This window comes from Lycorma delicatula, chromosome 8 (genome assembly GCF_047948215.1).
Source record: "Lycorma delicatula isolate Av1 chromosome 8, ASM4794821v1, whole genome shotgun sequence".
Taxonomy (NCBI): domain Eukaryota; kingdom Metazoa; phylum Arthropoda; class Insecta; order Hemiptera; family Fulgoridae; genus Lycorma; species Lycorma delicatula.
Genome location: NC_134462.1, coordinates 121,768,018 through 121,781,896, shown reverse-complemented (window position 1 = coordinate 121,781,896; position 13,879 = coordinate 121,768,018). Strand labels below are relative to the sequence as shown.

The following is a 13,879-nucleotide window of genomic DNA, read 5'->3' as shown; positions in this document are numbered from 1 at the left end:
AGTCGGTAATTACAACTAGTGAAACTAACACTAGCGGGATCCCTCTGAAAGTTCCTGTCCCTAAAGTTTTTCCTTTGCGGACAGGAGTAAATACAGCTGGCGGTAAGCCATCAAATAAGCTCCCTGTTAAGGGAGCCCACACAACACCTCCTCTGGGATGTCGTCTGCAACTTCCCATTTTTCGAAATCTGCCCCTCCAACACCACGTTTACTGGTGGATATGGTAGAGGAACCGCCCCCGATCCCAGAGCGTCGGATTTTCTTAAAATCAAGATTCGAAAAAGAAAAACCGAATCACCTGTAATTAATTTTGTCATATATTTACCTGTATTTTTGCATCTAACTACCTTTATTTATGAGCGTTATTCAGCAGTGGAACGTTAGAAGTCTTCGGTTCCGTAGGGAAGATGTTTGAGTATTGATGCGCGCACATGAACCGTTAATAATGTGCTTCCAAGAAACGCATCTACTACAGCGAGATGCGGTAACACTCAGGAGGCTATACATGTGAGAGATACGACCGTCTTGTAGGTAATACAAAGAGTGGAGGGATGCTATTTTTATACGGAATGAGGTGTCGGCTACAAGGATACGACTAGCTACCCTCATTCCTGCTCTTGCTGTAAAAATCTCAGTCCCGTTTAAATTGCATATTTGCAATTTGTATCTCTCGCTCAACGCTCAAGAAATAGTAAATCTCCTCACGCAAATTCCACCGCCATCGTTAATAGTAGGAGACTTCAATGTCCACCGTATTTCCTGGGGCTCATCTTTCTGCTCCTTTCGAGGAAATATAAGACTTGGACCTTTGTGTACCGAATGACCTGTTATACGCGTTTTGTTCTCATCTTCTGGTACACTGTCAAACATCGACCTCTCCTTTCCCTCGCCGAATTTACTCCCTCTTAATTGGTCTGCTTGTGACGACCTTCACGGCAGTGACCGCAGGCCAATCGCTGTAGCTTTTGATGTCGACCGCAAAGTGAATAAAAGATCACAGAGATGGATCGTTGAAAAGGCAGATTGGAACAGTTACTATAAAGCCTTCCCGTCACAGTATGTCGATGGTGAAGATGCCCTTGACGAACTTACCTCTTTTACGTCTCTGATACTTGATAATGCTAACAGATATATCTCACAAACATCGGGAAACCCAAGACGTTCTTCCGTTCCTTGGTGAAATACTGATTGCCACAACGCTATTAGCAATCGACGACAAGCACTTCGCAGATCTAACCGTAGGCTTATAAATGAACACCTAGATTTGTACCGTAAGGCTAGAGCCGTCAAGTTTTCTTAGACGCTAGGAGGAAGTTATGGAAGAATTACGTGGACACTATCGCACGCACTACTCACGCGTCTACTGTGTGGAAAAAGATCCGTACAATCTGCGGATCACTAAAACAATCCATTCTCGGACTCATTCGTGAAGAAGAGCTTCTTGCATCGCCTTCTACAGTGGCAAGTATTTTAGCAGATTGTTTCCGTTCGGTGTTCCTCACCTTATCATACAGTAATGAATTTCAGATGTACAAATTACAGATTGAAGTACTATCGTTAAACGTTGATGATTCGGTCGGTAAATTAAACGCTCCATTTTCATTCAACGATATGTCATACGCACTTAAAAACTCAAGAAACACCTCCCTTGGACCTGACAACATTTGTCTTAGTATGCTCACACGCACTTTCCTAACTCGGCGCTACAACACCTTTTGTGTATTTATAATAGTCTATTCTCATAAGTTTTCCCTTCGGTCTGGTCAGAAGCCGTCGTCGTGCCGGTACTTAAACCCGGTAAGACAAAGTAAGCCCCTCAAGCTACCGCCCAACCTCTTTGACAAGCGTTTTATGTGAAGTGATGGAGAGAATGGGGAACCGCAGGCTCACGTGGTACTTAGAGAGACATAGCCTTTTATCTTCAGAACAGTGTGGTTTCCAACAAGGACGATCATCCGTTGACCATTTAGTGTCGGTGGAAACAGCCGTTCAAAACGCTTTCCTACTACGCCAGCGCCTCGTCGCTATCTTATTTGATATTAGAAAGGCGTTCGATACGGCCTGGCGACGTGGTATTCTATACACCCTCAAAGAACGGGGAGTCAATGGCAACATGCTTGGTTTTATCAGAGGTTTCTTAAATAACCGAACTTTTCGTGTTGGAGATTCTCTATCGGGTAGCGTTATCTTGGAGAATGGAGTACCTCAAGGAAGTGTTTTAAGTGGAACCTTATTTTCTATAGCCATTAACAGTATTACTAAGTACGTGCAGCCACGTGTTTCATGTTTGTTACTTTGTTGATGATTTTGCTATATATTTTACGTCCCGTTCAACAGCCACAGCAGAGAGACTGCTACAGAACACTATATTTCGCCTTGAAGCTTGGTCCAGAGTTACCGGCTTCACCCTTGCACCTGAGAAAACAAAATGTGGAACTCTTATCGGCCGCGGAACTCTTCCATTTCGAGAGTTTTTCTCAACTGAGAGCTTATTGCTATCTCCGCAGATGTCAAGTTTTTAGGTTTATTTTTTGATAGCCGCCTTACTCGGGCCAAACACATCAAAGAATTAAAAACAAAGTTTTCCAAACTTTTAGATATGATGCCAAACACTTAGCAACACCGATTGAGAAGCTGATCGATCATGTATGATGCATTTTATTATTCCTTAGTTTGTTCCCGTCTAGATTACGATTGTGTCCCCTACTCTTCAGCGCGTCATACCGTGATTAAAATGCTCGATGCTGTACATAGTGCTTTCCTTCGGCTTGCCACAGGTGCATTTAGATCAAGCCCTGTCGCAAGCTTACCTGTAGACTGCGGTGAGCCATCAATTTGGGATAGACAGGACCGGCTTTTAGCATCTTATTTTGCTCGTCTCAAAGGACAGCCAAATCACCCGGCTTTTGATTCGGTCCTTGGGAATTCTAATTTAGGAAGGTATGAGGACCATCCACGTTGTACTGCACCTGTAGGTGTTCGTTCCCGACGTCTACTGAACTTGTGAATGTTGACACGCCTTCTAATTTTCCAACGTACCCGTGCTCATTTCCTCCGTGGGGAATCAGCCTTATAAATTTTACGTTTGATCTTACTATGTACAATACAGAATCAACATCACCTACTGTCTTCCACCAGATTTTTCACTATATTCTCTCCAGGATAAACCCCTACGCAATAGTATACACTGATGGATGGAAACAGAACGATACCGTTGGTTGCGCATTTGTTTTCAACGATAAAACTTACGTGTTTGGTCTACCTGGTATTGCAAGAGTGTTTACTACCTAACTATACTCTATAAATAAGGCTGTGAATATCATTAACCCTAAGTACCGAAATATCCTTATTTGTAGCAACTAGTGTAGCGCACGAGTTGCTACAACTTCATAGCTTAGAAGATTTCTTTAGAAAATTTTTACTCTAAACATCCTTTGGTCACCGAAATCTATAATGCAATCGTCGAGTTGAACCATCGCAACACACAAGAAGTTTCTGTTGGATTTCTGGCCACGTGGGTATTCCAGGTAATGAACGTGCAGATTCCGCTGCTAAAGACGCTTGTAATCAACCTTCTTTCACCACTTGTGTTGCTGTTTCTGACTTATTAATTGTATAAAACAGTCTCTTCGAGCAAAGCGGCAACGCTTTGACTGGACGGTAACCGTTGATAAGAAACTCCGGCACATTAAAGATTATGTGTTGCCGTGGGACTCTTCATGCAGAAAAACTCGTCGTGTGGAAGCGGTCCAATGTCGATTGCGGTTAGGACATACAGAGTCGCACACGAGTACCTCATGTCAGCAGGAACCGCACCACTATGCGTACGATGCAACCCACTTGACTGTGCGCCACATGCTTGTGGATTGCATATATTATGCGGCGTTGCGTCGTAAATCTAAATTACTGAGATACATTCGTGAAATTCTGTGCAATAATATGAAAGTTTTAGACCGGGTGTTGCTATTTTTACGAAGTGTTAATATTCTACGCAAAATTTAAAATTGTAATATATTTTTTGTTCTAGTGCTGAAAAATTATTTTATTGTGTTTGTTTTTCTCTTCATTTAATTATTTGGATTTTTTTTTTATTCTGTATACGAGAAGGAACCTTTTTCACCCTCTCGGACTTTATTGATGTTTTATTTACATTTTATTTATTTTATTTTTATTAAGTTTTAAATTTTATCTTCTTAAATCTTCACTGTGATGGTTACACATTTTTTAGTGATATTAGTTTTTAAGCTTTTAGTGATTTCATCCGTGTTATTAGTTGTAAGTTTTAGTTTTTAACCTAGTTTTAGTTTTTCCGTTATCCGAGAAGGGGCCCTTTACACCCCTCTTGGACTTAATTTATATTTTATTTTCAGTTAAATTTTTTGTTACTTCATTTTATTTTATCTTTACTCTTAGTTTTAATTAAAACTACACGGCTGTGATATTAATTCTAAATAGTTTTAAGAGAGATTTTAGCTGTGATATTAATTGCAAGTTTTTCTTTATTTCTTAGTTTTTAAACTAGTTCATTTCTTTTATTTTATAATATTTTAATCCGGGCTTATTTCGCCCCTCCCCCCCAAAAAAAAATTAATAAAATGCTGATTTAACTAACGTTAATCAACCTACCGTAATCGAATTATTCGTACGATTTTCAGAAGTTTTGTTGGAGTTGTTAATAACCGTTGACAATGGTGTTTTTTTTATTCTCTTGTATTGTTGTGTAAAACTGATATCCATGGCCAGTGTTGTCCATGGAGACAGGAACAACCGTGATCGTGGATAGGGGTGGAATGAAAATTTCTCCCCCTTTTTTTGTGGACGATAAAGAGATTGCTGTAGGGTTATGTAATTTATTCCTTGTAAGCAGCTAGATGTTTTAATTGTTTGTAGATTAGTAATCTATGATGAATTACGACAAATTTATTTAATACGGATATGTTACGTTATTTCTTCAATAATGGTAATATATTTTCCGAAGTTATAATACCAATATTTATTGGTATCCGCCAAATTTTCCGTTAAAATGACTCCGTGTTATGTAGCGATGTGCGTGCGCATTCAGTTTAGTGGTGGGGGAATCAGAAACTTCACGCTGGAGTTCGTACAAATTGTTTGCTCTTGGCTTCGAGTTTCGACTGGCAGTGAAAAGAGTTGTGTCTGTTGCTTCTAAACTACTTAAAATGAAGGGTATTGTTGATGCCGGTCAAGTTGCCCTTCTGAAGGACATCGCAAATAAATTAAGGATCGATTCTATTAAGGCTACCGATGCTTCTAAATCAGGGTAAGGATATATGTTTTAGAAAAAAATATACCTTTTTTGTAATTTAAAAAGGTAACTTAACCACCTGTCTGATCACGTTCTCTAAATATTGTTATATGTTGGGTTGTTTGTTGATTCGTGTCTGTATTAATTTTTTCTTTAAGTTATGTCTTGACTAATTTTGTTGTTTTACTTACAATGTTAGATAAATACTGCATTAGATTTTGTACTGATTAAGTTTATTTCTTCCGACTCGTTACTGTAAGTATTACAAATAAACATCCCTGTTCTGTTGCTCAAAATCTGCATTATAACATGGAAATAGTTGTGTAATTTAAGATCAAGAAATGGATCGATTAGTTTGAATATGGATCTTTTGATTAAAGATTATTCTAACATGTGCAGTATGCAAAAAGAATCAAAAATTAGATTTATATTTTAAGTTGTGGTATTCCATTAATTTTTTTATGGAACGCTTGATTACAGTTAACTACTGTAAGCTGTTAATTTTTTTTAAATTGTGGGTTCAGTACATCCTTCAAATATATCTATTTTTTTCAAGTTTTTTACGCTGTGTTAATTACTAATTTTATTCTAACATTTCTCTTGTTATTGAAGCTTCAGTTGAAATACTCTTTCATTTTTCAATACTTTTCTGTGAATAATTAATGAAACCTTCATGCTATTTTTCATTCAATTTAGTGTGATAATTTTAATTTGAATCGTACGTATAATTATCTTGCCGGTTTATATGCAATGCTTTTATGGAATTTTATGTTTGAATTTTTTTGTGTGCAATCTATATTTATTATTTTTTATGCACGTTTCAGACTTATAAACATGTTAAATGACAAATGACAAAAATGATAGTTATTGATCGGGAATTTAATTTTCATTGTTTCCAGTTATTTTGCCCTCACCGGCAACCAGTTACTATAAAAAAAAAAGATATAGGTGGTATTTAATTCTTACCCCTAGTTTAATGACATTCCTCTTGGAATTGTTCTGAATGAAACTATAATTTAAATTGTACATCTAGTGCTTCATAAAAATTGAATTAGATGGAAATTTTTGATGTAATTAATAGAATAGCATGTGATTTGAAAACCCTTATACCAGTATAATTTTGATGTTTATGAATGCAATTAACAATGCTGCCTCAGGAATGAATTGATGTATAAAGATATAACCTATACATCTTCATCTTCACTATAAGCATTTTTTTCGTTGATCCCATATTTATAAATAGATAATAAAAGAAAAAATATACATTTTTAGATCGAAATTCTAAATTTTATTTAGCTCTTCATCTGTTAATGAAATAAATAAAATAATTTTGTTGATTAATGAAGCCCTTGTGAAGACAGTGAACTGAGGTTCATCAAATTCTCAGCAACTGAGGTTCAGTCGACTTGAAGTTATTCAAAAGTTGTAGATATATTATAGAAAATAAATTTGAAGTGAATAAAACATGAAAGGCTGAAATATTTAATAAACTACTTTCTGTTGTTAATGAAATTTAAAAATAGCTTGAGCAGTTTCAGTCTATACTGTGGTTTTATTAGTGGTTAATAGTTATATCAATTAACGATGCTTGAAAAAAACCTTAATGTACGGTTTGACATTTATTTTAAATGTGTAAGTATAATAGTCAAAGGTGTTTTCATTCTTTTATTTTAAAAATTTCTGCTTATTCATATAATTTTATCGGTTTATTTACTGATATCCTTCACTTGAGTAGGCTGTTCTTTTTGTGACTCTAGGTAGATGACAAATTTCAACACTAAAGTAACCTACTAAAATTCATCACATATCTTCTCAGTGTAATTGTTTCAAATTGTAAAATTTAGTTTTCTATGTCATTTATGCTTCTTGTCTGAATAGAATTGTTGTTTGAATATTCATTACAGAGAGTCTAGATGCTTATCAGTGAAACTTAATTTTAGTTTCTTTCATACTGCTACTGAATGATTAAACAATTTTTAACTTTTTCTTATAATTTTTTATATATTGCTTTATGTTAAATTTAATTTCAATTTTCATTTGAACAGCTTAAGGTGTATCAACAGTTTGTGTTTGTGTATATTGATTATATATGATTTGTGTTATATTGCACAAAAATGATTTGTTTGTATAATGCAAACACAATAATTTTCATAACAAAATTACAGTTGTACTTCATTGTCAGAAAGGTGTCTTTTTTTGTGTCTTTTTATAATTTAGAAAATTCTTGTAGCTCCCCCCCTACAGGAAGTAGTTACTTCCTGTCTAGGTGTTAAACATCTTTTAGCAAGCTATCTAGGTGTTAAAACATTTTAAAAATTTTGATGGGGGATACTGCCTTGAATTCTCAATCCTACCATAGAAGACACTTGTCAATCGAATAATTTCCTAAATCAGACTTTGCATGAGATTCTGATTTTAATAACATTCAACATTCCAAATATTAATTAACTATAAATATTAAGTAGTACAAGCTTTTTTGAAATATTAGCCATTCTAGTGATGGTGAACTGAATATGAAATTAATTTTTTTCTTTGTAATTCTGAAAAATTATTTTGTCATGAATTATTTTACCATTTCTTACATCTAGGCACTGTACGAGTGATATTTATATATTTACAGACTGTCCCTTATATTTCTTTTCTGATAACATTAAATGAATAATTCATTATTTATGTCATATTTAGTTCATTGGAATAGTCAAATTTGTTTTTTTAAATACCTTAAATGATCTGTACCTTATAGAATTATGTTTATAAATTCTGTGAAATAGTTGCTCTTTAGAGACAGTTTTATTTATTAAAATTTCTTGTGTATTCCGGTAAACCAGTGACTTCTGTCGGTTATATGTTTTAGATCAAATCAATTTGTATTGTGTACTGTTTCCATGCACGTAAATTTATCATTCATTAGTAAATGAGTGGGGAACTCTAGTGACTCCTTACAAATATCTTTTTGTCTTTTACTCCTCTATTATGCTCTTATACTTTAAGTAGCTCTTTATAATTACATGAGGTAAGTGCTTGTCCCCTGTCATCATATTTTAATTATTCAATTTATTAGGTAAACTTGTGCATGTATGTTATTGAAAAAAGTTTATTTGTTAATATCAGATTCATTCAGTTTTGGGAAGAATCATATTAAATTTAACTGTAACATTTATTAAACGTATGTGATAAACCAGCAAGTTGTAAAAGTAACTGAAGCTGAGATTACAGTGACATAAGAAGTGTATTATAGTATGGTTTCCCTTTCATTTCTGATAATTTAACAGTTATATGATATAAAGTAAATACCTAATAGCCAAGCTTAGAAAAACTTGTGCTAAATAACTGTATCACTGTGTATTTTAATTTGACTTTAGGATTCAATCCCAAAAATAATAATTATTAGTTGTTGGTAGCCTAAATTATACAGAAATAAAAAAAATAAAACCACTGATTCTTTACACTTATCTAATATTAGTTAATATATTATTTAAAATAATTTTTATAATTGTGTTAGACCTGAGGATTGCATTTGAAGTTTTTTTTTTACTTAGAAGTTAAAATGTAAAACATGAGACATACCTCAAGAATGTTTGTTATAATTCTCCCTCAGTTTACTCTTCCAGATTGGCAAGTCAGGCTGTATCATGCTCATTGGATGTGCTATTTATCTATTAGCAGCATGGTAATAATATGATAATTGTCATAATTTTATCTAAATTAGTTATTAAAGAATGAGTTGATCTCATTTATCAACAGTATTGAAATAAAAATTTTAGAATTTTTTTTTATTGAATGTTGAATTACTCTGATTTTATCTTTTAATAATACTATTAAAATTGCATTTTTAATTATATTACATTAATCATTTTGTCCTTGTCAAATATTTTTGATAAACTTAAATAAATTGCAAAATCTTTATGTAATTTATTTTTATTGAATCATAAATTTAATTTGGATTCTTTTGTTAGGAGTTTTAAAATTACTTTAATGGTATTTTATTTTTAAGACTTTCGATTAGTTTTCATTATTTTTTTTTTTTTATGTAGTGTCAAACCTCGGTATTACGAAACCTCAATTTTACAAATTTTTTTTATTACACTTTGACATTTTAATAAAACTACATATAAATTTACCTCTATATAACATATTCATATCCCTGCATAAGGAAATGGTGACATATAGCATAACATAATACAGTATGTTTTGCAGTAACATACAATAATTTTTATGAAGTGTTTCTTAAAAATAATGACATTAAATTTAGTATTTTGGACATCTGTGTAAGTTTAAGGTAGTTATTCTTTTGATTTCCATACCTAAATTGTACCTATATACAACACAAAGTAATTTTGATGTCAGTCAAGAATGACAGGTTATTTTTTTTCAACTGGTAAAGCAAAATTCCCAAGATTCTCTTATAACCCATTAACAATAAAATTCTACATAAAGATTTAAACATGTGTTCTGCAGTTACTGTCTACCTATACATTAAAGTTGCGGAATCTCCCAAAATCTAATGCAGAGCACTAAAATTACTGTGCAAACTTTTATTCAATTATTTAAACAAGACGTTTATTTACAGTACGTAGACGTAACAAATAGAATTCTTAGAAAACATTTAACACATACTCCCTCTATTGATCAGTACATATATACAGTTCACCAATAATTTTTCATGGTATTAATTCAGTTGGTCTCTGTCTTTGGATTACGTTACTTATATACTATTACATTACTGTACTGTACTGTTTCTTTAGTGTGCCGTATACAATGTCAAAACGGAACTGCCTTAGTGTTTCAGAAAAAATTAGCATGTGTAACGCTGCCTGTATTTAATGAATTTTTTCTCATGATTCTCAATTTTGTTATATAGAGGTTGGACTGTATTAATATTTTTCTACTATAATCTAATACTCTTTGTATTTTTAAAAATATGCAAGGGGTACTCAAAAAGTTATCTATCTAGGGGTGTTACGAATTACATATTATGTGTGTGCTATAACTTAATTGTGATTGAATTTCTTTTACACATGTTGATGCAGTAGTCCTTCGAAGTTAGTTACCTAGCCATGGCAATGGTTTTGCAGAAGTTGGAGCATCGATCAGTCAAAAAGTTTCTCACTAAAGAAGGGAAATGTCCGAAGGACATCCTTAGTAGGATGGTGATAATGCCCCTTCACAATACCAAGTGAAATTCTGGTCTAAACGATTTAAGTGGGGCAAGGAATCCATCGATGATGATCCTTGCAGCAGAAGACCTGTGGAAGCAACCACACTCGACATCTGCCAGAAAGTGGAATGAATGGTTACGGAAGACAGACGTGTTAAGGTTGCAATATTTGCTACAGAATGTAGGGTGTCTGAAGGAATCATTATACTATCATGACCGTTTACACATGACAAAATTCAGTTCCCAATGGATCCCACGAAACCTCACACGACATAAGAAGTAATGTCATGCACAGTTGAGTGTGAAGAACTTACAGCTGTGTGAAAGGAATTGTACAAATTTTTTCTGCAGGTTGACAACTGGTGATGACATGGGTTTATTACTGGCATCCTGAAATCAAACAAGATTTCACCATACTGGAAACACAAAGGATCCCCAAACTGAAAAAATTCAAGACCCAACCATTGACAAATTCAAGACAACCATTGGGAAGATCATGGCCACAATTTTTTGGGATGGTGAGGGAATTTTGTTGACTGAATACACGGAGCACGAGGAGACTATCACTGGTAATATCTACACTGAGTATCTTCAGAAGCTTCAGACAGCATAAAGGAAAAACCGTGAGAGAAGCTTACCAAAGGTATCTTACTTTACATGACAATGCTCCAGTCCATTCATCACATGTTACAAAGCAAACTTTGAGGGAGTGTGGATTTCAACAACTTCCTCACCCTCCCTGCAGTCTAGACCCAACCCCCAGTGATTTGTTCCTGTTCAGAAACCTCAAGAAAAACCTTCGGGGTAGATGTTTCCACAACGATGATGAATTGATGAGAGCAGCTGTTTCAGGGTATTTTGAGGAGCAAGATAAAATTATTTTTTACTTGGCGTAACTTCTGTGCAGGCTAAATTGAGCAAGTGCGTGAAAGTGCAAGAGACCTATATTGAAAAATAAAAATTACACTACCACTCTTTCTAATGTAGTTAGATAAATTTTTGAGTACCCCTCATATATTTTTTTTTAAAACTATCTCGCTAATTAAAAAAATTTATGTTTTTAGACATCCAACATCATGTGCATCTATGGCAGAAATTATGTCAGTACTTTTCTTCCACACAATGCGATACAAACTTTCTGCACCGAAAGATGCATCAAATGATCGATTTATTCTTTCAAAAGGACATGCTGCTCCAATTTTATATGCTGGTAAATTTTTTTTGTTTTCTTTACATTTGTTGTACATTGTTTGGGAAATTTGCATTACTATTGTATGTTTGATTATTTTAATTTTTTATATATTTTAAACCTCAATCATTTTGTCTGAATATTTGTTTGTCTTTTGTATTTGTATGAAATTATTAGAAAGGAAGTTTAATGTATTGTACAAGTTGTCTTTTTTAAATATAATCACATTTTTCAATTAGTTTAGGTATATGAATACATTTCGTATCTGAAATAAATATCAACTGATATTTTTCCTATCATCATCCTTTCTGGTTTCCATGTTGTCGTAGAAATAGGATCTTTTTCTTAGATTGCTAACAATTAATTAAATTAATTTATGACTTTCAGCAAAATTTGTGTTCTTTTAACTATTACACTTGTGTTCTTACTTTTGTAGCTGTTGTATGTTTGGGAAGTCAAACATATTCTCAATTTGACCTGTAGATTTTTTATGTGATTGTTAAAAAATTAAATTCATCCATATATGCTGATTTTTTTTTTTTTTTTTTTTTTAATACTCATCCAGTGCTGCAGTTTCATCCTGATAACTTAAGTGGAAGGTGTAAAAAACAATTGAAGCAAATTGGCAATTTAGGTTGTATAAATCGACAATTTGAATATGTTTTTAATTGTTTTTTTAACTCTTAATAAGAAAGGTTAAATTATCATAATGGTACTTAATTGATTGCCATTTGGTTCAGCCTGAAGTCATTCTGGTGTTCAGTGTCTTTACATGTAAAAACCTTTAAAAAAATTAATTTTCATTAATTAATTAAAAAGATTTTTAAAAACTCATTTCATTTTATATGAATGTATATATTTAAATTTAATAAAACATACATATTTTCATATTCCATAGACCAGGCATGGCCCAACATACGGCCCATGGGCCGGATCCAGCCCACGTAATGAATTTATGCGGCCTGTGATAATTTTTTCAATATTAGCTTTTTTATAAACAATTGCATAATGGAAAGTAAGAAAATTTAAGAAACTTAACACATCACATTAGTTTTTTTTTTATTTATTTGTTGTACTAAATTACTTACATTTATTTATAAACATCGTTTTTGTATTTAAAATTTTTAATTTTAATATTTCGTTCAGCACGTGAAAAAAGTTTTACTTTCCAATTTGGCCCTGAGGCAAAACCTGTTGGCCATACCTGCCATAGACCCTTAGATTTGCTCTGCAGTAATCTTTAATGTCATTTCTTGTGATTTACATCTCTTGTGAACAATTCTTTTTTTGTTTAGATAGCACCTTTTGTAATCTACCTTTATTTTAAAACTAAGAAATGTTTAATAAAATTAACCCAAAAAATCAATGTTTTTAATTTTTCAGATTTACATTTTTTTAAATCTTGTGCCCTATTAGGGGAACATAGTTATGTTTGGTTTTAATCATTAGTTTGCAATTGTTTTTAAAAGGTCAAAATTTATAAAAGGATTGAAAATGTGTTAAATTTTACTTATTTGGTGAAATATAACTATTTTTAATTGCGTATAGTTTTCCTTTTTCTGCCTATTGCATAAAATTTTTTCTTTATTTCTCAGCATGGGCTGAAGCTGGATTATTCCCAGTCGGTGATCTTCTTAACTTGAGAAAAGTTGATAGTGATTTAGAAGGCCATCCTACTCCCAGATTAAATTTTATTGATGTTGGTACTGGATCACTTGGTCAGGGTCTCTCTGTTGCTGCTGGTATGGCTTATGTTGGAAAATACTACGATAAAGCTTCATATAGGTAATTCTTTTTTTTTTGTAATTAATTAGATAAATTTAGCATATATGCATTCAAGGTGTACAAGAGATGTTTTTTTCTGTACTCAAGTTTTACTTTCTGGCTAATATAGCTAGAATAGCTATATTAAAGTGAAAAGTATGGTGATCATATCAAAAATGGAGTGTCCGAGTTTTTGCAAATCTTTATATTTTAGGGTCAAACTACATATTCATATAGATCTGAGAATCATTTAGATGTATATGTATGTGTGTTGCATACTTTTGGTCTCATATCTCAAAATTAACAAAACCAATTTTCATCAGATTTGGCTCAAGTTTTTTTTATAAGGAGCATTGATCATATTATTTTTGTTTTCATAATTTGTTATGGTGGTAAGGGATAATATGAAAAAAACAGGTTTCAGTTTTCTTCAGAAGCCTTTTTGAGAAAACTTTATTAAAGCAAATATGTTACCTACAGTGCGTATAAAAATAATCCAAAA

The 13,879-nt window shown here is 32.9% G+C and overlaps 1 protein-coding gene across 3 annotated transcripts in view; it reads left to right on the top strand.

The window, feature by feature from the left end:
- The window catches only part of LOC142329559 (transketolase-like protein 2), a 91,474-nt gene that overhangs the window by 44,519 nt on the left and 33,076 nt on the right, over window positions 1-13,879 (top strand). For 2 of the 3 annotated variants that reach the window (XM_075374230.1, XM_075374232.1), the window contains exons 2-3: window positions 11,489-11,634; window positions 13,209-13,398. In XM_075374230.1, the coding sequence (XP_075230345.1) occupies window positions 11,489-11,634; window positions 13,209-13,398 (336 nt within the window). Of the gene's footprint in view, window positions 1-5,109; window positions 5,282-11,488; window positions 11,635-13,208; window positions 13,399-13,879 lie in introns of those variants that run through there. The other variant, XM_075374231.1, reaches the window with a different exon arrangement.